Genomic DNA, 27,581 nt, shown 5'->3' with positions numbered 1-27,581 from the left:
TACCAGCTCACCCAGATCTGTGAGTTCAGGTTAAGGGTGCACTTGGCTCCCCAATTGCTCTGTTTATTCCCCACTGATTAGTTACAGCACAGCATAAAACAAACACATAGTCTATTTTTTCACATCCAGCAGTGTGGTGTGTGCACGTGTGTGACTGCGTGGGGGTTGTGTTGTACTGCAGACATTGTAGTACTATCTCATCATGGTGAAAAAGTTCACTTGTATGGTGTGTAGCACCAAGTTTGTGCCAAAGTCACAGTCCCAGGTTACTTGTGAGGCTTGTATGTCACCACAGCCCAGTAGTGCTGACACCCAGATCAGTGGGGTACCCCCACAGTTGGTGGGGCCGTCGCAGGCAGACGAGCAGGAGCCTGCGTGGGCCTCCAACATAAAGACCTTGTTGGATTCTGTGGCTTCACAGCTTTCCACTAACACTCAGCAAACGCAGAGGGTTCAGAGGGAATTGTCCATGTTAGCTGCCAGGGTGGATATTCTTCATACCCTTAATGTACCTCCTCCTCCTGCACAGCCTCAAAAGAGGCAGGCTACTGCAATGGATCCTGACACAGATGAGGACGATGAGGACATATTGGAGGAGGGTGAGGAGCAGGGTCTGCAGGAACCAGCTCCTGAGGCGGCAGTGCATGGTCCCGAGCCCCTTATCAGGGCCATTAGGGATGTTTTAGATCTCCCAGTAGAGGCATCCACAGAAGGAGATCCTTTCTTCATGACTCAGAGGAAACAGCCAGTGTACTTCCCTGAGCAGGCAGAGTTAGAAACTGTTTTCAGGGCTGCATGGCAAAACCCTGATAAGAGGTTTACTCTTTCAAAACGGTTCACAAATGCATATCCTTTTGAACCTTTGGGCAGAAAGAAATGGGAGGAGCCACCGGTAGTGGACTCCTCTGTTTCCCGCCTTTCTAAAAAGGTGTTGCTACCAGTCCCAGGGGTATCCACCCTTAAGGATGGGGCGGATAGGAGGCTGGAAGCTACCCTCAAGTCCATATATACGGCTAGTGGTGCATCTCAGCGCCCAGTTTTAGCCAGCTGCTGGATGGCTAAGGCAATTCATACATGGTCAACCCAGATTCAGGAGGGGTTGTTGGGTGACATGACTGTGGCCCAGATAGGTGACAGTCTGCGTCACATTCAGGATACCGCTAAGATCCTGTGCGAGGCGCAAAAGGAATTGGGCGCTATAAACGCGCGCAATTCAGCCATGGCAGTTTCAGCCAGACGGGCCTTGTGGCTACGTCAGTGGTCTGCAGACGTAGACTCAAAGAAAAGTGTGGAGGGTATTCCCTTTACAGGAGAATGGCTGTTTGGGAGTGAATTAGACGGTTGGATTTCCAAAGCCACGGCAGGAAAATCTACCTTCCTTCCATCAGCTCCCACGGCTGCAAAGCGTACCTTCACAGGTGCTTCCCAGCAGTCCTTTCGTGGGAACAGGTTTCGCCCCAAGGCCAGGGGCGCCTCCAATGCCAGCAGGGGCACGAGAGGCAAGTTTAGGAAGCCTAGCTCCTCCAACACCCAGGACCGTCCAAATGCCGCGGCTTCCTCTAAGCCTGCAGCATGACGGGGTTTTCCCGCCACGAGACTCTCTCGCGGTGGGAGCGCGATTGTTGCATTTCAGCCATGTGTGGGACGCGTCGGGTCTGGATTCCTGGGCCAGGGGTCTCATTTCTCTAGGTTACAGGCTGGAATTCGACAAACCTCCTCCCAGACGATACTTCAGGTCGGCACTCCCAGCATCCCAGGAAGATCAGGTGCTCCTTCAGGGGGCCATTACCAGGCTGCTTCAGTCTCAGGTAATTGTACCGGTGCCAGACACGGAGCAGGGCCAGGGATATTATTCCAACTTATTCCTGGTCCCGAAGCCAGACGGCTCAGTAAGGCCCATCCTGAATCTAAAGTCACTGAACCCCTTCCTGCGTGTGTTCAAGTTCAGGATGGAGTCCTTGCGCTCTGTGATCGCCAGTCTGGAGAAAGGGGAGTTCTTGGCCTCTATAGACGTCAAAGACGCCTATCTACACATTCCTATTTGGCCCCCACACCAAATCTATCTCAGGTTTGCCTTGGGGAACGACCATTACCAATTCCGGGCGTTACCCTTCGGCCTGTCGACAGCCCCGCGGGTTTTCACAAAGGTAATGGCGGAAATGATGTCACTACTCAGACTCCGAAGGGTCAATGTAGTGCCATACCTGGACGACCTGCTAATAAAGGCAGGGTCGGCGGAGGCTTTAAGCAGTGCTCTCAAACTGTCCATACAGGTTCTAAGAGACCACGGGTGGATCCTGAACATGCCCAAATCATCGCTGGTTCCGACCCAGAGGATGGTTTTCTTGGGCATGATCCTGGATACATCGGAACAAAAGGTCTTTCTGCCGATGGAAAAGGTCACTGCAATACAACAACTGGTCAGGGAGGTCCTACAGTCACCTCTGGTACAGATCCATCTTTGCCTCCGACTTCTAGGCAAGATGGTGGCTTCATTCGAAGCAATACAATTTGGCCGCTTCCATTCCAGGACTTTTCAATTGGACATTCTGACAAAATGGTCCGGCTCCCCCCTGCAGATGCGCAGAAGGATTGGCCTTGCAACAAGAACCAGGATCTCGCTACAGTGGTGGCTAGATTCATCCAATCTGTTGGCAGGCAGACGGTTCCAGATCCAGGACTGGATTCTGGTAACCACGGACGCCAGCCTGAGGGGCTGGGGAGCTGTGACACAGGGAGTCCGCCTACAGGGTCGATGGTCCCCACTGGAGTCGGGCCTTCATATCAACAAGCTGGAGTTGAGGGCGGTTTATTATGCCCTGTTACAGGCAGCTCCATTGTTACAGGGCAAGGCGATCCAGGTCCAGTCGGACAATGCCACCACTGTGGCCTACATAAATCGGCAGGGTGGTACCAAGAGCATGCCTTGCATGAGAGAAGCGTCAAAGATTCTGTCTTGGGCGGAACAGAATGTCCTGGCCCTGTCTGCCATTTTTATCCCGGGGGTCGACAATTGGGAGGCGGACTTCCTGAGTCGCCACGATCTTCACCCGGGGGAGTGGGGCCTTCACACGCAAGTGTTCAATGCCATAGTGGATCTGTGGGGGCTCCCTCAGATCGACCTGATGGCTTCACGTTTGAACCACAAAGTAGCAAGGTACTGTGCACGGACCAGAGACCCAGGGGCCATAGCGGTGGACGCTCTCACCTGGACCTGGGAATTCCAATTGGTGTACCTGTTCCCACCTCTCCCATTGTTGGCTCGGGTGCTAAAGCGGCTCCGGCATCAGGGGACGGAGGCCATACTGGTGGCGCCAGATTGGCCAAGAAGGGCCTGGTACGGGGACATTCAGGCCATGCTAGTGGAAGACCCGTGGCGTCTGCCCCTAAGAAAAGACCTGCTCCTCCAGGGCCCGTTCGTCTTCCAGGACTTACAGCGGCTACGTTTAACGGCCTGGAGGTTGAGCGGCAGATCTTAGTCCACAAGGGTCTCCATCCCTCTGTCGTCACTACAATGATAAAAGCCAGGAAGCCGGTGACGGCTGCTCATTATCATGTAATATGGCGCAGATATATTGCTTGGTGTGAGAAGAATGACTTGCCTTCGGCCAGTTTTCGATTAAACAACCTGCTACGTTTCCTTCAGGCTGGTTTGGATAAGGGTCTCAGATTGGGTTCCTTAAAAGTCCAAATCTCCGCGCTGTCTGTGTTTTTCCAGAAAAAGATTGCGGCCTTGCCGGAAGTGCAAACCTTCTTACAGGGGGTTCTGAGGATTCAGCCCCCCTTTGTGCCTCCCACTGCACCATGGGATTTGGAAGTGGTTCTTACTTTCTTAAAATCAGCCCGGTTTGTTCCACTGGAGGAGTCTGAGCTACGACACCTCACTTGGAAGACTGTTGTTCTGCTGGCCCTAGCTTCGGCCAGAAGGGTGTCCGAGCTTGGAGCCTTATCCTGTCGAAGCCCTTACCTTGTGTTCCACAACGATAGGGCGGAACTCAGGACTAGACCACAATTCCTTCCAAAGGTGGTGTCAGGGTTCCACCTAAACCAACCTATTGTGGTTCCTTCTAGTGCAACACACCCGGATATACCAGATTCCTTGGATGTGGTCCTCACCCTTAAGGGGTATGTCAAGCGCACAGCTAGGATCCGTAAGACGGACAGCTTGTTTGTGCTTTATGATGCGCAGAAGAAGGGTTTACCTGCTTCAACGCGTACCATTGCCAGGTGGATAAGATGTACTATCCAACAGGCTTATGCATCAGCTGGTCTATCGCTTCCTTTTTCAGTAAAGGCTCATTCAACCAGGTCTGTAGGTACCTTTTGGGCTGCTGCTCGAGGGGTGTCGGCTATGCAGCTTTGCAGGGCCGCAACTTGGTCAGGGCAACACACATTTGTGAAGTTCTACAAGTTTGACACCCTGGCCAGGGAGGATTCCCAGTTCGGGAATGCGGTTTTACAGCAGACTCCGCACGTTCCCACCCGTTCTGGTAGCTTTGGGACCTCCCCATAGTAGTGAAGCCCAGTATCCCATTGGACGGTAGAGAAAATAGGATTTTGGGTACCTACCGGTAAATCCTTTTCTCGTAGTCCATATGGGATACTGGGAGCCCACCTCGGTGCGGTTTTTCTGCTGTCAGATTCTACTTCATGTTAGGCTTATTGCCTTGTTTTCTATAGCATAGACATGTCTATAGCCTTGTTTACAGTTACAGGTGTCCTCTAAAGTTGTTAGGATTCACCTCTTTTTTATATGTTTTTTGTTCGTTTGGGTGTGCTGGATGAATCTCACCACAATACATTATCACATACTCCTCACATGCTCTCCTTCGGCACAGTTTTTGCATTAACTGACTAGTGGAGGGAGATTGAGGGGAGGAGCCAGTGCACCCACACTGAAAGTTCTTTTATGTGCCTGTCTCTCCTGCGGAGGTCTCAATCCCCATAGTAGTGAAGCCCAGTATCCCATATGGACTACGAGAAAAGGATTTACCGGTAGGTACCCAAAATCCTATTTTTTTGCCAAAAATTGGACATTTTGTATGTAGGGGGGGGGGTGGGGGTTGTTCTGATTACCCAACGCCCCCAGGAGTCTAAGGGCCATAGCCTGAAAGCTGAGGGTCCCCTCTTTCCATTGGTACAAGAATTTTAAAAATCGGCCCTTGGGAACCGGAGATATCTGACTTCAAAGCAGTGGTCCCCATCCAAGCCTGTTAATTGCTCTTCCCAGTCAGATTTTTCAGGTTCTGTCTGACTTGTGCTGTGTACACACGGGGGAGATATATTGCTCAGCCATATATTGCTGAGCAATATATGGCTGAGCAATATATTGCTCAGTTTCTCCTGTTCATCAGCGACCAGAGATGGTCGCTGATGAAAAAGAAACTGCCGGGGGGAGCCCGGCAGTGGTAATCAGATGGTCGCAGGAGCATGTTCCTGCGACCAGCGATCACCACAGGGGCAAAAACGGGAGCGCGCACCCAGCGATATATCGCCGGTGCACACTCCCATTGCGGGCAATATGGTCGCTCAGCGACCATACTTCCCGCGATTTTGGACAAAATCGCCCCCGTGTGTACGCACCTTTTAGAGTTTTTCTGAGGGTATATTCCAAAAGCTGGGACTCTTCCCCCCTTTGATAGATACTAGTAGCTTGTCTCTACTCTGTCCAGAACCAGAGATATCAGCCTTCTAGCTGCTGGTTACTGCTCCAGCTCCACATACCTGGTATGTAGTTTTATATTCTCGTTGGCAGATTGCTCTGTCTCCTGAATTCTAATCCCCTAGTCCCCAATACCATTTGGTAGGTGGGATTCTCTAGTTTTTAATTCCATTAAAATCTAATCAATCTATTTCCGGGAACTGGAGATATCTGCGGTCAAGCAAGCTGTCGTGTCGTCCCCCCCCAGAAAATTATGAATAATAAGCCCAGCCCACTCCACTATACATCCCTCCTCTGCATATTAAACATTCTCTACCACCCTGGAAGTTATGTATCAGGGCCCCTTCATTCAGCCCAATGCCCCATTCTCCCACCCCATCTCCCACCATCAAAGCTTCCCCCACCCCTACCGCTGGACGATCGGTAGCTGCCAAAATACATTGCTATGCCCAGGGGTCTACACTGCTGTTGATGCCCCTGTATGTATGTATATGTGTATATATATATATATATATATATATATATATATATATATATATATATATATATATATATATATATATATATATATATATATATATATATATATATATATATATATTTTTTTTTTATTATTATACATTTGGTCTATCTATAATACTTTAACTGACCCGGCATATACTGGATCACCTAAGTGTCCATCTCCGTGCTTTGCTCCGCCCCTCTGGAAACCCCCTTCTGAAAATCCTGCGTTTGCCCCTGAGTATCCCTAAGCGAAACATCGGGAAAAGTTTGAGATAATATCCTGTTTCCTTTTTGTTTTATTTTTTGTTCAAAATGTATTGAGGACAATTGTGGCAGGTTATGTATGTGTAACTCCTACTAGTGATCTTGAACATGTAAACCGCTTTGTGAATGGACAGACGTCTAGTATGTAGCTGCACAGTCTTGTGCTGGTTACACATTGACCAACAATTAATTTAACGGCTGATATATCGATGTTTACTTAGCCAGTGTGCATCAGCAATATGTAATTAAATGACACCATTCAAGACACATTGGGGGGAATTCAAATGTTTTATCGTGCCTGAACTGTAGCTTAAAAGTGACGGGAGATCACGGGGCGATATTCAAACGGTGAAATTTATCACACATTTGATGCCTATTAAGCAAAGGCTCAAAGCACCTAAACATTACCTAATCTATGGATGCAACTAAAAAAGTCCATTTTGGGCACCCAGCCGACAGATGTGTACAAACATTTGAATACTGGCGGCGGGCGCACACTGTTGACCAACAATTGAATTCCCCTCATTGCCTCAGCTATGTAGCACAGCCGATGGCCTATCTATCTATCTATCTATCTATCTATCTATCTATCTCTAATCTGCATTCTATTGATCTGACCGCTACAGGTTGTTTTTATTTCTGCCCAGTTACAAACCGTATACACCAGGAAGAATGCATTCTATACACGTATAGAATGCAGTACATCTATTACTGTCTTAATCATTTTCTAAAGACTGATAAACAGTGTCTGCCTTTTTTATTATATTTTTTTCAGATTTTTGGCAAACTGACCAACTCCTTTTCTAACTGCCTTGCTTTTCAGATTTGTGCTCTCTGGGAATCTGCATGGTGGTTCTGTGGTAGCAAGCTATCCTTATGATGACTCCAGCAGTCACACTGAGACTGGCTTCTACAGCCGATCTTCAGATGACCAAGTTTTCCGATATTTGGCAAAGGCATACGCATCAAATCACCCAATAATGAAGACTGGCCGCCCAGGATGTAAGGGTGAGGAGAGCGAGTATTTCCCTGATGGAATCACTAATGGGGCACACTGGTATGATGTTCAAGGTAAGTAACCGATTGCACAGTATTTCAAAGTATTTCCACCAATAAAGCGTTATATGATGAAGCTTGGTGTGTATTTGAATTTCTTTGTTATAGGTTAGAGCTATTGTCCTTGGTGAAAGTTACGTGATCAGAACAGCTGCTTCCACGTGACTACATGAGCAGAAAAGGGCAGTGTGGCACAGTGTGTGCCATGTGATCTTACTCCATGGGAAAGACTGAAGGTGCCCATACATGGTGCATTTTGCCTGTGCGATGTACGCTCCCATAGCACATTGCATAGCACAAAAAGTATGTGCAGCACATACTTTATGTACTAGATCGCATCGCACTGTTGTAGCACATTACATGCCTTTTGAACTAGAGGCAATGGGGCAGATGTATTAAGCGTTAACAAGAGATAAATCCAAAGGTGATCAGGAGAAATAAACGTACAGCCAATCACCTGCTAACTGCCATGTTACAGCCTGTGTTTGAAAAAAGTCAGTAAGGAGCTGATTGGCTGGACGATTATCTCTCCTTATCACCCTTGCATTTATCTCTTGTTAAAGCTTAATACATCTGCACATCGATCTGTGTATGGTAACTTTGAGATTTCTAACTCACAATGTGCTTGCATTATATGGGCAGGGTGGAAAGGGTTAGCGGTAGTTGTACATTATGGGTTATTAGTTAATTAGTATTGGAGGATTTGTAGGGATTTTGCATATGTGCAAAACAAAATAGCACCATTTGGTTTGATAGAGGGGGTAGCCACTAATCAGATCTTTGTATGTATTGCATATACATATTATTATTTTTTTTGCCGAATATTTATTTATTTATTTATTTTGTTGTGACTATCGGACATGTTATTCTGGTTGACACACAAAGCTGTGAATTTCGCAGCTTTGCGAGTCCACCAAACGCCGCCCATCCCCGCATGACGTGATACCCCACAGGCATTTGAATGGATGTTCTGTATAAACATCCATTCGCAGCCTTGCGTGCAGGAACAAAATCATTTGATGGTCGCTAACCATCGACTGATTTTGCTAGTGCTTGCACCTCTGTGGTGGGTGACATCAGCTGCCTGCCCCCCGCTTGTGTGTCACGGGTGCTTTAGCATGGAAATGCCCAGCATTGCCCTGCGCGTTCCCATGGGTACAGCCCGTTGCTGCCAGCCAACACTGCTAGGTAGAAATGGGATGGCGAACTAGCAGTTTGCCGTGTCCGCTCGCACCAAGCATCTGCACATGCATGGACGCCAAACGCACAGGTGAGAGAATGAACTAGAATAACCCCCAATGTGTGCAGTCAGTTAAAACAGTGACCCTGACTGAGATTTACTAAGTACAATGTTTAATGTACTTAGTAAATACTCGCAAGTTAAGTTACATCAGCCACAACATATATGCAAAGTTCTGACAATGGGTGTGTTTGTACTAGTGCCCGCAGGCTGAGAGTAAATTTCCCATGAAGGCAATATGCCACAGTCCTTCCACATGAAGTCCTTGATGGTGACCTTTGGATACCTAGATGAAATCATACATACATTTAGAATGACTGAACCAGGATATCCTGGAAGAATGGGTGGCCCCTTAAGTAAATGATGTAAGCATTTCCCTGAACGCATAGTGTCTGTTGGTGAGATCATCACAGAAATGTCTTATCACAGGCTATCAGCAAGTACAGCAAATCGTTTTATGCCAGGTATACTGCTAGACTTTGTCAGTGCGATTTGTAGTGTCCTTCACTGGCATGTTCTCAATGCTCTCCTACAATACTTCTACATACATTTGATCATTTTAGTTGTTAGTAAGGATGCTTTAATATGTCTTTAGATCATATTCAGGTTCAGTGTCCCTTATCCAAAATGCTCTGGACTAGATGAATTTTGGATAACAGATCATTCTGTATTCCGGTATATTTTTATATTTAAATGAGGTATCTTGCATTTATTTTGCATAAGGACATCAAACACCTGAAATACACACAAATACATATTATTTGTGCATGAAACAAGGTTTTAAAACCTGAAACAAAGTTTGTGTACTAGTTCAGGCACTGAATTTAAATGCCAAGCAATCATGTCCTTGTACATATTTAGTGCCAGTTACATATCATTTCGCCAGTAGTGCCAGTTACAGATGGCCCCAGTAGGTTTAGCAAAAAAAAAAAAGTACATTTTGGAGACTCTGGTTTCCAGAATTATTTGGATAAGGGAAACTAAACATATACTTTTACTGTATGTGAAACAAATAGCTGGATTTCTTGACACATTGCTCAATAGCAGGGCTTGACAAATACCGGGCCCCAGGTCGCCACGGCGACCAGATTCTGCTTCCTGGCGACCAGATTTTTTGCAGGGAGGGAGGAAGCAGAATCTGGTTGTCTGCAGCCCGACCACCTATCTCCCCCTCCTGTCAGGTCAGCGCGGTCCCCGACCCCCTGCCCATCCGGTCGGGCACAGGCTGGTATAGGAAGATGGTAGATGTGCTCTCCCTGCTGCCCGTGTAAGGGACAAGCATGCTGCGGTTTCCTTTTTCTAAACGTTGAAGTGCAGCGGCTGCGGGCCCCATCAGGGAGATGCTGCTTAACGCCGTCCCTGTCTCTGCCCGGTAGATCTGTGACCATTCCCCTCTGTCTGGCCGCTGGAGCTCCATCCCCCTTCCGCATTGTTGCAAGAGCTCTGTTACAGCCCCCCCTCTGCCCAGCCATGTGAGCTCTGTGACACACCCTCCCCCCCCCCCCTCAGCTCAGCCTCCGGTGCTCCATCCCTGTTTGCCCAGCCGCCACAGGGGGCATTATGGATTTGTCACTACTGGGGGAAGGGGGCATTGGGGATGTGGCACTGTGGAGGAGCATTACCTGGGGTATGTGTCTGGCTAGGAGAGGTAGAGGTGCTGGGTATCGTATTAGGAGGGAGAGTTTGGCTGTAACTGTTTTCACCATCTGTACCTGCCTGCAAACCCTGGCATCAAGCAAGTAGGTAAGTGGCACTTATCTGCCCTAATATGTACTAATCATTACAGCGTGTAGTATTATATGTAATGGGCATTACAGTTTGGCTTAATGTGTAATGGCCATGCCGGTGTTTGGTAGAATGTGTAATAGGCCTTACAGTGTGTGGTATAATAGGTATTACGGTGTGTGGCATAATGTGCAATGGGCATGCCGGTGTTTTGTAGAATGTGTAATGGGCATTAAGGTGTCTGGCATAATGTATGATGGGCATTATGGCATGTGGAGTAATATGTAATGTGTGTGTGTGTGTGTGTGTGTGACATGTGTAATAGGCATTGTGCTGTAGAAATTTTCCACACCTTCGGCGCGCACTGTCCCAAATTGTCAAGCCCTGTTCAATAGAATTACAACTGGCTACAGTTTAATCAGCGATCACTTGTAGCTCTATCACAAGCTAGATGAAGATCCGCTCCATAGTCATTCATGTACTGTTTTGAATACCGCCCAGTGTGTGTGTACGCATATATACATATATACAGGATGTCTACAATTGTAGAGCGTAACAGAATTTGCTGCGCTATATAAGAAACCATACATACATACATACACAAGGACATGCTGTGTTCAGGTCTGCATATTGTTCAACCTGAATCAACGTTTCGTGCCTGCACTTAATTCATAAGATTCAGTGAACTTTATCTTCAGTGCTGCAGTTCAGAGTGAACTTACCACAGGTACACGGAACACACCTGTGTATGGCTAGCCTTATTGATTAGCGTTCAACCGTGAAATACATATTATGTAGTGATCACAGTCATGCTAACTCGTGTTATTTTGATGTTTGCTCTAGTTGTACACTTGAATTTGTTACATCTATTATGGGTGATTTACCTTGGTTTTTACTAATTTTTGATGGTGTTGCCAAAGGAAAAACAATGCCTTTTTAAAAAGTGTCCTGGAACTGGACAAGGAATGCAAAATATATACAGAATTACATTCTTAACCCCTTCCCGACATTTGACGTACATTTACGTCATGGTCGGGATGTACTTCTCGACACATGGCATAAAAGTACGTCATGCCATTAAACTGTCACCGCGTCTATAGATGCGGTGACAGAGGGACGATGTCTGCTGTCCCTGACAGCAGACATCTTCCCTCATTGCCCAGGGGGGGCAGCGATGCCCCCCCCATCGGCGATCGTTGCCAATTGCAGCGTTTTATGAGTTATGTGTATAATTTTGACTCTGCTGCCCCCTAGTGTCCAAAAAAAATAAAAGGAGGTTGAAATAATGATTAAAACATAAAGTATACATATGGTCTATGTTAGTTATTAACTATTTTGAGTGGTATGATTATTTGTCTCGCAAGCAGAAAATTTAACATTTTGCAAATTGCAAAATGTTCAATTTTTTTACGACATTTTAGTATTTTTCACAAAAAAAAAAGACTGTATCGACCAAAATTTACCACTAACTTAATGTACAATGTGTCACGAGAAAACAATCTCAAAATCACTGGGATAAGTAAAAGCAATAAAAAGTTATCCCCACATAAAGTGATACATGTCAGATTTGAAAAAAAGGGCTCTGTCAGGAAGGCAAAAACAGGCTGCGGCGGTAAGGGGTTAAGCAATTGGTGCAGAGATGTGTGGTGTAAATCCAAGTAAACAGTTGAAGTCCTATTTGGTTGCCATCATTTTCACCAATTCTTTGAAGGCATTATAATACATTATTTTATATATATTTTTGTTCAAAAATATGTGTAGATTTTTTTTTTTAAAATAGGTTTTCTACTGATGTTGGGTATCTACTAAATGTTAACAAAGGAATGGTTTTCTGTTTCATATCATAGCCTGTAGTTAAAAATACAATGACCTATTCATCAAGTAAATATCTTTGCCTCAGAGATTTACTAAAGTCACTAACTTGAGAAGAAAGTTAATTAAAAGTAAAGACCGGGTATTAGATGTCAGCCAATTGAGGAACATTATACGCCTGCTGTTAGACAATGAAAGGTTAGTGGATCTAGTTTACAAATTGACCTAATGCAAACATACGTGTGTGTATGTGTGTCACTCTCCATCTCACATAATAACACACAGTGATGCTGGAACATCCTGACAAACATATTTGCGGACTACAACAGGAATTCTGGATGATAATAGTTAATGTATATGTCAAATTAGTTTAGTTTCCTATTACTGAGTAGGCCAGCATTATGTGTTCCTCTTCTGCGGTTGGGGTTCTTGGAGTGATAGGATGGCAGAAATATGGCACTCCTGTTTGACTGTAAATCACTGCTACACTAGTGCATGGCAGCTGTCAAAGATGTTATTGTTTTTACTGTCAAACAAACGGCTTAACATAAGGGTATCGTTCACCGCTAAGGAGTTTTGTATTCTATTGCAAAGTGTTTCCCACTCACATTTCTCAAACTTTTAGTGGGAAATGAAGACCTAATTGTTTTCTAAAACCATAATAGGAAATGGCATTTGCAGTATTTTTTTTGTTTGTTCTGCGATACTGTTCTAAAAATGTAAGGGCCCCAGTTCCTTATGCTAATGAAGGGACTGGATAACAAAATCATTTACTCACAATTGTAAAGCACTCTCTCTAGTAATAATGATACACTTCTCTACTCCAAGTACCTAACCAGTTGACCTCTCTGGGCATGCCGTCCTCTATAATACCTGTTTCTGTTTGCCTGACATAGGGGGTTATTCAGACATGACCACTGGTTTGCTACCTTGCTGGGCCCTGTGATCAGAAAATTGTAAAATCCCGCCCTGTGCAAGCCCACAAAAAGCTTGTGACAATATCACAGACCTGCGAGTAGCTGACGATCTGTGTGCAACTGCTCACCATCAAATGATTTTTCCAGTGTGTGCAGTCTGTGCATAGTGCACAACCTACTCGGCCAGTGCGATAGAAAAAGGCTGAGGGCAGGAGCTGATGTGAAATACTCTCCCAGAAAATGCTTGGGCACATCTGCGTTTTGTCTGCGACTCCAGTTAAAAGGTCTGGTAACAGCCACAAATGCCGTCTTCCTGTCAATCAACTTGTGTGCGGCCAGCAGTTAAGAAAAGACGCCTGTGTCAGGGAGCAAGAACAGCACTGAAGCTGATCAGTGCCCCAGCTCCTCTGTCAGACAATGGGGTGGAGAAATGTCCCCTTCAGGATTCGGGGCCCAGCGATGGGAGCCTGTGTTGTCTCCAGGAGTTCCGCCCCTGCAACGGATTGCCCCAACACACAATATGGCACCCAGATGTTGTTGTCTTCTCGCATTTAATAGAATCAGTGCAGGTCTCCCACAATCTGCATACCGCCATATTCGCAAGTAAAAAGTGTAGAGAAGTAAAATATGCTCCAGTTCCCTGAAATTTATATTCGACACAGGTCAGACCTGGGCAGCCTGCAGCCATCACCTATTTTCTGGCAAAGCACTGGTCACACACAGGTTTTTCAGGCCTGACATAGATTGTAGATAAGTATGTATAGCTAAACTCAATACCTCTACTCTGTGTCACCCATTATCAGTTAATCATTTTTTCCTGTTACTGATTTTAGAAACTTTTGAAGCTGCACCTACTCAGGGGAACACTCCTTTGTACCCCATAAGAACCCCCCATAGCCTTTAAACATTGGCTGAAATTTTACCTCTTTTGTTTAGATTGACTTTGCCTCAACAAAGAAAAAAGTATCCAACCTTTACTTGAGTGCTGTTCGTGCCAGTAGGATAAGCTTGCTGGCACTGTGACAGCCAAATGCATGAAATCTTTAATGTTTGCAAGCCATGGGGATTGGTTTAAGGCAACCTGCTTAATGGGCCTACACACGTGGAGATGTGCTGAGCGATGCTAGATCACTCAGAACACAGTGATTTGTCAGAAGTGTGCTGAGTGATCTGTCAGGGCCAGTGTTCTCCGGTGAGAACACTGGCCCTGATCGATTTTAATATCCAGCATGCTGGATATTAATCACTGGACCAGAGCGAGTGCGGGCGCTACGGCCACTACACGTGGAGTGATGTAAGGGCATTTTCTAGGCGATCTAGTGAGATCGCTTTACAAAATGCCCCTAAATCGCTGCGTGTGTAGGCCGCATTAGATGTGCAATGGTTGAAGGTCTTTTGGTTAGCTGGTCAAATTTCTAAAACCATATGAACATCGCCAAGCGATTCTACCTAATTACCACCACTCCCAATTTATGTAATGTGTACATGTATTGTCTATTTATGCACGAAGAGCCCTCGGACACGCCCAATCCTATACTGCTGTGTTACTAGATCAAATGGCCTAACTTTAGCTGTGTATCCTAAAGGTGCCCGTACACGGTACAATATTTCCGTGCATTTTGAACTGGATCGCATCACATGCAATGAGATCCGAAGCTAGTTCAAAAAGCACGTGCTGCCCAGACTTTATGTGATGTGCGATGGGATGCCTGCGGGCGTGTGCCACCATGTATGGGCACCTTTAGTGTAATCTGTCTGGCATAGTATGCAGCTAATGGCACTTGAACTTGTGTATCATAGTCCCATTTTCCTATATATTGTGAGCTTGCAAACAGTTCCTCCTCCTTTTAATACAGTGTTTTATACAGTACTGCAAAATAGTTTGCTATATGCAGGTATTGAGTACAAAGAATACACAAGGCATATTTTCTAGTAGTTTGCCTTGTGAGTGCACTACAAATCAGTAAATCTACTGCATCTCATTGCACCTTCCACAGCCCCACCACCACATTTGTGTGGTTCTATGCAGAAACCCCCATTTCAGGATACAGTGCCCAGAGTTTGGTTAATGAGAATTGACAAGGCAGTGTACATTTTATTGGGTAATTGGGAATTTTAGTGGCCAATATAAATACAGCTAAAGATTGTGTGGCTCATACTTTTTGCAGTCAAATTAACAAAAAGTATTGTTCAACCAGACTCTGTTTAACAATACACTATCTATAAACTCTGAGTATACCCAATCTTTGTTCACTTGGTAAATAGCAATGTAGCAAGTTTTTGTTAAACCGCAATAAAGCCATGAAGTATTAGAGCCATGTGTACTTAATAGGTGGGAATGTTTAAAGGTCGCCTTTCTATTTTGTGTGTTTATGCATCTACTTCCTTGCATATATTTATTTTAGCTTGGAAGTTGTTTGCTTAACTCAATATATGCCTGACAGTTGTTACATGTCTAGTGTTCAGACTTTATATATTGTCAGGATGAACATATCTATATATTATCTAGTAACATTCACAAACTTTATGAAGTTGAAGCTAGCTGAAGAAATGCATGTCCAGGTTGAGACAGTGGGACATATTCAATAATTTTAGCGCTCTGTGAGAGCCAGCAGTGCTGACTGCTCACTGCCACAGTTCGCAGGGTCAGTATTCAACTGGCCTCCTGCACATGCCATTTCCCCCTTACTAGGTTTTTGTAGCGAGGAGAACACAGCGTATGCGGCCGCTATAAAAGCGAGGCTTGTGGCTATATGCAGTGGGGAATCCTCGCCGTCCTGTGACAGCGATGATTCCCCCAGAACGGAGAATAGGGTGAGCCGCCGGCGCAGGGGGGTTAAATGGCGAGAATAGTTTTCTTTTGGCGATCCCCGCCATTTAACCCTCTCACCGGTCGCATTGACTACTGCCCAACGGGGTAGTGCTTTTTCTACACAACAGACTTAAGGATAGGGAAAATCGCTGGGCTGCAAATTGCTCAGTACATACACACTGAGCGATTTTTGCCAGTTTAGCGATTTTCCCGGGGGTGGAAGACTTTCCATAGCAGGATGCTATGGAAAGCCGTTCATTCCTTCGCTCATCTGCTGGTAATCAATCTATCAATGCTCATCGCTGCCCTGTACACACTGGGCGGCTTTTGAGCTGAAAGCAGTTTAAACAGACAAACCTGAGCTGCTGCTGCTTTCAGCTCAGTCACCCTATGACACTAGTAGCCTGGGTTAATCCTAGTTTTCAGTACCAAAAAGTTCATGAAAAATGATCAACACATGCAAAGATGGACGTGAGTTTTTACAGTGTCTTTCATTTTTCAGACTTTTTCATACTTTACCATCCATGTGGATTACAATTGATAATGGTAAAGTGAGCCAAGTGGGTTACATTAATTGGTACTCATGTTGACAGGTGTTGACATTGGCTTAAAAAAAAAAAACTTGTGTCAACCTTTGCCGTGTCCACCTTTTTAAAATATTTTATTGCTTATATCTAATGGTATTTAATTGACCTTTGGTCAGCCTGCATGAATACAGTGACCACCGGTTGCATGGTGCCAAAGCACAATATTGACATGTGGGCAGAGCATGTTGATATGCTGCAATCATCTGCAGGCATCATAAGATCTCTCTCCATCACTGTAGACAACTCTCATAGCAAACATTTTAATAAGCATTTACAGGCAATGTATGAGTTTTTTTGGTACTTGTTTCCTAGAACGGCGCCACCGATTTTGATTGTAAGCATCGGGTCGGAAAAATCGCGTAGATCGCATCGCATGCCAACCAAATCGCATGCGATGCGATCGACCCGATTTTTACATTAGAATCAATGTAAAATGGTCCCTGAGACAAGATTTTGCATTGATTTTAATGTAAAATGCCCCCAAACACCCCATTTCCATAGAAACCCCCCCTCATGTTTCAAATGCCCCCATTGTTAACGCCACCCCGGTATTGACGCCAACCCAAAGCGTGGCGAGCGCAGCGAGGGGCGGCGGTCTTCGCCCTCCGACCTTTTTCATACCCCTACTATCCACGTCGTCGTGGAGTTGAGAATAGAAAGTGTGGCGAGCGGACGCGGATAACTTCACAGGTATATGCGGGCTTCACAGGTATCCGCGCCCCCATGCGGGGCTCGCTGCGCTCGCCACGCTTTGGGTTAGGTGGCTAGCTGCGCTCGCCACACTTTCTATTCTCAACTCCACGCCAACGTGCATAGTAGGGGTATGAAAAGGTCGGAGGACACGTACCGCCGCCCCTCGCGGGCTCGCTGTGCTCGCCACGCTTCGGGTTGTCGTCAATACCGGGGTGGCGTTAAAATTGGGGGGCATTAACCATACTTTTTACATATTCAATGTGAAATTGGCCATATTGGCCAATTTCACATTGTCCCCAATGTAAAATCGGGTTGATTGCATCGCGGGCCATTATAATGTCCCACGATCAACCCGTTTTTGACTTTAAAATTATTTTAACATTGTTCCCTATGGAAAAATCGGGTCGGTCGCATCGCGGCCCCTTATTAGGGGCCGCGATGGACGCGATCAACGCGATTTTCACTTTTACCGGCAATTGAGCTTGTAAATGTAAGAAAATCACGTCCATTGCGTCCATCGCTGTGATTGTTTCTATTTGAAAACTTCAAAGTGGGAAAGTATACTCCTTGTTTAAAACGTAACTTTTAGTTCATTTTAAGGTAGAATCACAAGACTCATACATGTAATAAATAGCAAAGGGATCGTGGATGTACAAAAATCAATCTCAGTGGGGCAGAGTAACAATGTTCATATGAAGCTATAAAAAAAGAGTTTTCTCTACAATTTATTGTCCCTATAGAAATCAGAGTCTAATCGGAAATACACACGTAGCCATAGTGATGCGGGGCCCTGCACGTCACTGACCCCTGGCAATTAATATCCAGCATGCTGGGTAAATCTATAATCGCCGGTGTCAGGGCCAGTGTTCTCACCAGAGAACACTGGCCCTGACAGATCATTGTGTGCTGAGCGATCTAGCATTGTTAAGATCGCTTCAGCATCTCCTCGTGTGTAGGCCCCTTTATTAGAGACTTCATGTGATGTATGTACAGTTTATCCAGTGTAACCCCTAGCTGAAAATAAATCATTCAGAAAGGAAGATAAACAGTGCTAGTACACAAATCCACAATCCTTCAAATCTTATTAACAAAACATGGTAGGATGAAGAAAGAGTCTTGTCAAGACATATATGGTACATACATCATTTCTGCTGTTAACTCTTATGCAGTGCATTGAAGGATTAATGGGAGTATCTGCTGTAATTATTGTAGTGAGGAGTGTTACTGCTGTTGCTGCTTAACACACCAGTGAGAGAACACTGAGGGAGAGAGATTGAAAAAAACAGGAAATTTAACAGTCCTTCTAACTGTAATAACCATAATCATTCAAATGCAAAATGCATATATTCTTTAAATAAAGACAACCGAATGAAGGAAAAGTCTTGCCAAAACTTAAGGTGCCAACACACTAGAAAGATCTGTGATCTTAATGGTGCCTACACACGGTGAGATGTGTGCTAGATGTCATTTGCGCTATACAATGTGTGCTATTTGAATTTCAGTGCTATGTGATTTTTAACTTTAATACTGTGCTATTTGAACTGACTACAATATGTAAAGTACATATCGCATCGCTATGAACTAGACGCGATGCGATAAACAAAAATACCTGCCTACACATATCTGCTCCAGGCCAGGTTCTTTGGTTCCCATCCGCGACAGTTTTTCGATCAATTTAATCCAGATCCACAGGTGTGTCCCCCCCCCCCACACACTGTGGTTCCAGAACAGGTGGTAGTTCATGCCCTACCATCCACTAGGGCATGGAGGGAGAATAGAATAGTGGGATGAACGTAGCAAGGCACCGTGACCGAATCATTGCGAGTGATGCAAGGGGCTTCCGTACACTTAGACAGTGTCCAGAACTAGACGTCTTGATCTAGACGTCTTAAAAAAATGTGTCGACCAAATCAAAAAGGGAAATACTGTCAAGAGGGTATAGATCGTTAGGTCAACACTCCTTAGGTTGTTGAAGATCGAAGATCGATCTTCAACAACCTAAGGAGTGTTGACCTAACGATCTATACCCCCTTGACAGTATTTCCCTTTTTGATTTTGTTTTATTGTTCTAACCGTTTAACTGGGTTACTGCTTCTCCTTTATTTCACTGTTAACAGTGTACTGCCTGCTGGGGGCTGCAGAGGGTGAGGAGTTTAGGCTTCTTAATCTTCCATTTAGCTTAAGTGCCAAATTCCTGTGGTTCCTATTGCAAACCAATGGTCCATTGTCCCCCCACTGTGATTTAAGAGAAAAGAATTCAGCAGTAAGGGCCTTATTCTGCTTGGTGCGGTCCGTTCCGAATTCTTTCGGAGGGCGCATTTTAGCCGTCTGCGCATGCATAGGCAACACAATGCGCATGTGCAACGTAGTGTCTCGGCACTCGTTCTCACCAAGACCATCCAGAAATCTGCACCGAATTGGCTCGGGAAATATGGGCGTCATGTGGGCGTACACAAGGGAGCGGTTACAAAGTGGGCAAAACTGGGCGTAAATCTGGGCATACACGTGGGAGTGCATGAACTGTGGTAGGCGTGCATTCGGACAGGACACCGACTGCTAACGAACCGACACGCATGAAATATGCGGTGTCCATAAGCAAGTTTCAGTTTGCGGAGACCACTTGTTCATGCACTAGGCATTCGGTTCGCCCAATTAGTATGCCCGCACCTGAAGCACTCTCAGCTGACCACAATACAATCCACTCCTCTAGTCATTAGTGATTAATTACACTCTTTTCACAGGTTCAATTGTAACCACTAAGACAGATAAAGGGGCAACAATGAAGTAATACCACTTAACATGATGTAAGGGTTAATCTAAAGTTCTAGTAATGTGTTTAGGTATCAATTAGGAATTAACCCCTTCCTGACAGAGCCAGTTTTTGCGTTCCTGACAGAGCCCTTTTTTTCAAATCTGACATGTATCACTTAAGTGGGGATAACTTTTTTTTGCTTTTACTTATCCCAGTGATTTTGAGATTGTTTTTTCGTGACACATTGTACTTCAAATTAGTGGTAAATTTGGGTCGATACAGTCTGTGTTTTTTTGTGAAAAATACCAAAATGTCGTAAAAAAATGGAAAATTTAGCAATTTGCAAAATGTTAAATTTTCTGCTTGTGAGACAAATAATCATACCACTCAAAATAGTTAATAACTAACATAGACCATATGTCTACTTTATGTTTCCATCATTATTTCAACTTCCTTTTAATTTTTTTGGACACTAGGAGGCTTACAATATGAATAGCAAATTCTCAAATTTTCAAGAAAATTTCAAACACTGATTTTTTTAGGGACCAGTTCAGTTCTGATGTGACTTTGAGGGACTTGTATGTGAGACACCCCCATAAATGATACCATTTCAAAAACTGCACCCCTCACAGTATTCAAAACAGCATTTTGGAAGTTTGTTAACCCTTTAGGTGTTTCACAGGAATTAAAACAAAGTGTAGGTGAAATTTCAAAATTTCATTTTTTTTGCAGATTTGCAATTTTAATACATTTTTCTAAGGAACACAGTACATTTTACTAGAGAAATGTGACTAAAAATTGATTCCCCCAATTCTTTTGTTTTCATAAATATCCTATATGTGGCCCTAGTGTGCACGTTGACCAAACCACAGGCTTCATAATAGAAGGAGCACCTACTTGATTTTGGAGCCTCCTTTTTATGAGATTATTTTTTAGGCACCATGTAGGTTTCTAGGCACCATAAGATGCTAAAATTTAGGAACCCCCCCACAAGTGACCCCATTTTGCAAACTACACCCCTCAGGGAATTCATCTAGGGGTATAGTGTACATTTCAAACCCCCAGGGGTTTCACCAATTGTGGTACAACTGGGCAGTGAAAATTAAAAATTAAATTTTTTACACAAAAATGCAGTTCTGGCTCAAAATTTTTCATTTTCAGAAGGTATGAAGGAGAAAAAGCACCCCAAAATCTGTGCCCCAATTTCTCCCGAGTACGGCAATGCCTCACATGTGACCAAAAAATACCATTTGGGTGCATGGCAGGACTCAGAAAGGAAGGAGTGATTTTTGGATTTTGCAGCTCAGATTCTGGTGGAATGTTGGTGGGTGCTATGTTGCATTAGCAAGACCCCCCAAGCACCAATACAGTGGAACCCCCCCACAAGTGACCCCTTTTTGCAAACTACACCCCTCAGGGAATTCATCTAGGGGTATAGTGTACATTTCAAACCCCCAGGGGTTTCACCAATTTTGATACAACTGGGCTGTGCAAATGAAAAATTACATTTTTTTACACAAAAATGCAGTTCTGGCTCAAAATTTTTCATTTTCATAAGGTATGAAGGAGAAAAAGCACCCCAAAATCTGTGCCCCAATTTCTCCCGAGTATGGCAATGCCTCATATGTGACCAAAAAATACCAGTTGGGTGCATGGCAGGACTCAGAAGGGAAGGAGTGATTTTTGGTGGTGGAATGTTGGTGGGTGCTATGTCGCATTAGCAAGACCCCCAAAGCACCAATACAGTGGAACCCCCCCACAAGTGACCCCATTTTGCAAACTACACCCCTCAGGGAATTCATCTAGGGGTATAGTGTACATTTCAAACCCCCAGGGGTTTCACCAATTTTGATACAACTGGGCAGTGAAAATGAAAAATTACATTTTTTTACACAAAAATGCAGTTCTGGCTCAAACTTTTTCATTTTCAGAAGGTATGAAGGAGAAAAAGCACCCCAAAATCTGTGCCCCAATTTCTCCCGAGTACGGCAATGCCTCACATGTGACCAAAAAATACCATTTGGGTGCATGGCAGGACTCAGAAGGGAAGGAGTGATTTTTGGTGGTGGAATTTTGGTGGGTGCTATGTCGCATTAGCAAGACCCCCCAAGCACCAATACAGTGGAACCCCCCCACAAGTGACCCCATTTTGCAAACTACACCCCTTAGGGAATTCATCTAGGGGTATAGTGTACATTTCAAACCCCCAGGGGTTTCACCAATTTTGATACAACTGGGCTGTGCAAATGAAAAATTACATTTTTTTACACAAAAATGCAGTTCTGGCTCAAAACTTTTCATTTTCATAAGGTATGAAGGAGAAAAAGCACCCCAAAATCTGTGCCCCAATTTCTCCCGAGTATGGCAATGCCTCATATGTGACCAAAAAATACCAGTTGGGTGCATGGCAGGACTCAGAAGGGAAGGAGTGATTTTTGGTGGTGGAATGTTGGTGGGTGCTATGTCGCATTAGCAAGACCCCCAAAGCACCAATACAGTGGAACCCCCCCACAAGTGACCCCATTTTGCAAACTACACCCCTCAGGGAATTCATCTAGGGGTATAGTGTACATTTCAAACCTCCAGGGGTTTCACCAATTTTGATACAACTGGGCTGTGCAAATGCAAAATTACATTTTTTACACAAAAATGCAGTTCTGGCTCAAAATTTTTCATTTTCACAAGGAATGAAGGAGACAAAGCACCCCAAAATCTGTGCCCCAATTTCTCCCGAGTACGGCAATGCCTCACATGTGACCAAAAAATACCATTTGGGTGCATGGCAGGACTCAGAAAGGAAGGAGTGATTTTTGGATTTTGCAGCTCAGATTCTGGTGGAATGTTGGTGGGTGCTATGTTGCATTAGCAAGACCCCCCCAAGCACCAATACAGTGGAACCCCCCCACAAGTGACCCCATTTTGCAAACTACACCCCTCAGGGAATTCATCTAGGGGTATAGTGTACATTTCAAACCCCCAGGGGTTTCACCAATTTTGATACAACTGGGCAGTGAAAATGAAAAATTAAATTTTTTTTACACAAAAATGCAGTTCTGGCTCAAAATTTTTCATTTTCAGAAGGTATGAAGGAGAAAAAGCACCCCAAAATCTGTGCCCCAATTTCTCCCGAGTACGGCAATGCCTCATGTGTGACCAAAAAGTGTCAGGACTCAGAAGGGAAGGAGTGATATTTGGATTTTGCAGCACAAATTCTGGTGGAATGTTGGTGGGTGCTATGTCGCATTAGCAAGACCCCCAAAGCACCAATACAGTAGAACCACCCCACAAGTGACCCCATTTTGCAAACTACACCCCTCAGGGAATTCATCTAGGGGTATAGTGTACATTTCAAACCCCCAGGGGTTTCACCAATTTTGATACAACTGGGCAGTGAAAATGAAAAATTACATTTTTTTACACAAAAATGCAGTTCTGGCTCAAAATTTTTCATTTTCAGAAGGTATGAAGGAGAAAAAGCACCCCAAAATCTGTGCCCCAATTTCTCCCGAGTATGGCAATGCCTCATATGTGACCAAAAAATACCAGTTGGGTGCATGGCAGGACTCAGAAGGGAAGGAGTGATTTTTGGATTTTGCAGCTCAGATTCTGGTGGAATGTTGGTGGGTGCTATGTGGCATTAGCAAGACCCCCGAAGCACGGTGAAATGATGAACCTAATAATCCATAGATGTGTGGTATATTTTAAAACACTCCTTTATACATAGGCCGGGTTTGTCGGGGCAAGTTTCACAGTGGAAAATAGTTTCCTTTCTTATTCCCTTTTTATAGCAAACTTTGCACCTTTTTTGTGTCCTGCCCTTTCTTGCAGTGGAGGGGATTTCGTTCGGAAAATGCTGCCCTGGTACAATACGGGGGCCAGTACTAGAAGTACTGGGGCCCTCTGCCTGCTGGTTCCCAAATACTAGGCCCTTTATGACTTCCTCTTGAAAGTGCATAAATGTCCCCCTCTGGCCGGTAGAACGGAATAGCACGTAAGCGTTATACAGTGCCATCTGGATGATATACACGGCCAGCTTCTTGTACCAGATTTTTGTTTTCCGCAGGGCACTGTACGGCTTCAGTACCTGATCTGAAAGATCCACTCCGCCCATGTACCTATTGTAATCCAGGATACAATTAGGTTTTGAGGTGTGGGTACTGGTACCTCGTACAGGGACGGAGGTGGTACTGTCTCCATGAATTGTTGTCAGTATAAGGACATCCCTCTTGTCCTTATATTTGACCAACAACATATTTTCGGTGCATATTCCCCTGCTTTCACCCCTTCTCATTACTTGGGCAATGTGCGTTTTTGGGAGGCCTCTTTGGTTCTTGCGCACAGTACCGCAAGCTGCTGTACCTCTTGAACCAAGGGCCTTAAACAGGGGGATGCTAGTGTAAAAGTTATCCACATAGAGGTGATAACCTTTATCCAGGAAGGGGTGCACTAAATCCCAGACAATTTTTCCACTAACACCTACGAGGGAGGGGGGGCATTCTGGCGGTTCAATTCTTGAATCCTTCCCTTCATATACCCTAAACCTGTGAGTGTACCCTGAGGTGCTTTCACACAGCTTATACATTTTTATGCCATACCTTGCCCTCTTACTGGGAAGGTACTGGCGGAATTTAACCCTTCCTTTAAAATGTATAAGGGACTCGTCTATGCAAATGAATTTATCTGGGATGTACATCTCTTCAAATTTGGCACTGAACTGCTGGGCATATAAATTAGTTTGGTCCACCATTAAATTTATAAAATCATCAGAGAAAAATTATTTGAAAAAGTCAATTTCTCTGAGACCTGTGGAATCAAATTGGATTCCTGGCATGGCCAAAAACTCAGGAACCTGGGGCTCAAAATTGTCTGGTGGTGGGGTCCATACGAGATCAATTATTGGGGGGTGGGTCTCAGCTGCTCTACGGGGGCGTCTTTGAGGGGGTCCCTCATCACCAGAGGAGGAAGAGGAGCTTAAGACGCATCCTTCAAATTCCCCGCTTGCATCACTGGCTGTGTCAGAGTCAGAGGCAAGCATGGCATATGCCTCCTCCGCTGAATACATTCTTCTGGATGACTGGGATGACATTTGGGATGCCATTTTTATTTTTGTGTTACTGGTAGTGAAATGTTTCAACACGTGTATAGTGTAGGGGGGGGTACAAACTTTATTTCAACCCGGGGGGTATGTAGTGTGTAGTGTGTATGTAGTGCAGAAAAAAAAAAATACTTTATACAAAAAAAAAAAATTGAAGGGGTAAAAAAAAAAAAAAAATTGAAGGGGTTAAAAAAAAAAAAAAAAGTTCCTGCGCCAAAAATTGAGCACAGATGTTGGTCAGTAACGTCCGTCACTGAACAGCGCTCAAAGGCAACAGGAATTTGATCAAAAAAAAATAAAAATAGATCAACCCTGTGCCGAAAAAGATGATCAGTGATGTACGTCACTGATCAGCGCACAGTGGCCACAGGGACACCCACAAAATCACAGTGTGTGTAAAAAAAAAAATTAAAAAAAGACCCCACAGCACCCACAAAAAAAAAAAAGGTGATCAGTGATGCGACAGCAGGTGCACAACCTTTGGTGCAACTGACAGTGCAACTGGCAGGTATATATATATATAAAAAAAAAAAAAACCTCTGCACCCCCAAAAAGTTGCTGATCACCTTAGATATAGTGATCAGCACAAAAGGCGGGGGCAGCAGACACAAAATTTAGCACTCTCTATCACTCTCTGTCACTATCTCTCTCTATCTCTCTATCTCTCACTATCTATCACTCTATGACACTGCAGCAGCAGCACTGACAGTTATATATATGAAAAATAACCCCTGCACCCCCAAAAAGTTGCTGGGGGTGCACAAAATGGGGGCAGCAGACACAAAATATAGCAGTCTCTATCACTCTCTGTCACTATCTCTCTCTATCTCTCTATCTCTCTATCTCTCACTATCTATCACTCTATAACACTGCAGCAGCAGCACTGACAGGTATATATATATATAAAAAAAAAAACCTGCGCCCCCAAAAAGTTGCTGATCAGTTAATTTATACTGATCAGCACAAAAGGGGGGGCAGCAGTCAGTTATATAAAAAATATATAGCACAATCTGTCACTATCTCTCTATCTCTCTCTATCTATCTCTCTCTATCTCTCTATCTATAACTCTATTACACTGCAGCAGCACAAAATATAGCACTCTCTGTCACTAGGCCTCTCTATCTCTCTCTATCTCTATCTCTCTATCTAATAACTCGCAGCAGCACAACACAGCACAACACAGCACAGGATGTCACAAGAAGAAGCAAGATCCAGGCAGTGATCAGGTAAGTATTTAGCAAGGTTCTGGTCAGTAAATGGCGGCAGCTGGGCACGGTGACCGCACTGCACGCTATTCCAGACCGGAATGGGGTCTGCAGTGCAGTCACCGTTAGTTTAAACCCCCCTCCATGGCTGTGATTGGTCCGTCGGTCCGACGAACCAATCACGGCCTTTGGGGGCGGGCGGGGTGAGGTGGGGTGACACCAGTGTCACCCTTACACCCCGCGATGATTGGTGCTGTACTTTACAGCACCAATCACCTCCGATCCCGTGTCACCGGCAAACGTTATTCGCCGGTGACACAGAAAACGCTGTGAATGGCTGTTCACACTGAACAGCCAATCACAGCGATCGCCGACGGGGGGGCGGCATCGCAGCCCCCCCTGGGCATGCAGGGACATGTCTGCTCTCAGGGACAGCAGACATCGTCCCTCTGTCACTGCGTCTCTAGACGCAGTGACAGTTTGAAGTCATGATGTATATATACGTCATGTGTCGGGAAGTACTTCCCGGCCATGACGTATATATACGTCAAATGTCGGGAAGGGGTTAATTACTTAAATTTAAAAATAAACAATTTGTAATGAGGTTGGCTAATTGCATAAGTGTGTCATGTTGCAGAAGCATGAGTTCCGAATAGAGTAGTGAGGTTTGCGGAAATACACCAAATCGGTGCGTACGGCCAGCTTCCCGTCCGTTCGGACGTGGTAAGACCGTGCAGAATCTTTGTGTTCCCACCGCACACGCACGTTTGGATGAAGTCCGAAGACACTCCCTCCTCTTAGGGAGTCCGTCCGAAGGGATGCGGACGAACTGTGGGCGTGTGTTCTTAGAATGTCCGCACGGCGTGGCGCTCGGTCAGTTCCGAAAGAATTCGGAACGGACCGCACCAAGCAGAATAATGCCCTAAGTGACCAAAAATCCTCCTTTATTAGGTTGGTTGCTCAATACCTCCAAATATATATTGAGTTCTTGGAGACTAATGTTGCAAGTTAAGTTTTTGCTTAGGCCATGCCATTGGTCTTAACTGGGGAATTGAATTGACGCGGGAAATGTAAAAAACTCAGCAGTTTATCCCGAAGCCTCAGTATATTCCTATTCAATTAAAGAACTGAAAATGAGATGCAGTGATTTTCTGTAGCAATATTCCAATGGCATTATTTTTTTCACAAACCTCCAGAGCAAGTCTGATTTGGCCTAAAATTATCCATTTTAGGACAAATCGGACGTGTTTTGGATG

The 27,581-nt window shown here is 44.7% G+C and overlaps 1 protein-coding gene across 1 annotated transcript in view; it reads left to right on the top strand.

The window, feature by feature from the left end:
- The window catches only part of CPD (carboxypeptidase D), an 83,859-nt gene that overhangs the window by 7,054 nt on the left and 49,224 nt on the right, over positions 1-27,581 (top strand). Inside the window, exon 2 of the mRNA XM_083172295.1 lies at positions 7,254-7,501. Within this exon, the coding sequence (XP_083028421.1) occupies positions 7,254-7,501 (248 nt within the window). The remainder of the gene's footprint in view (positions 1-7,253; positions 7,502-27,581) is intronic.

Source organism: Crinia signifera, chromosome 2, assembly GCF_055691185.1.
Source record: "Crinia signifera chromosome 2, ASM5569118v1, whole genome shotgun sequence".
In the NCBI taxonomy this organism is placed as follows: domain Eukaryota; kingdom Metazoa; phylum Chordata; class Amphibia; order Anura; family Myobatrachidae; genus Crinia; species Crinia signifera.
Note: the sequence above shows the minus strand (reverse complement) of the source record. Positions and strands in the feature narration are given on the sequence as shown.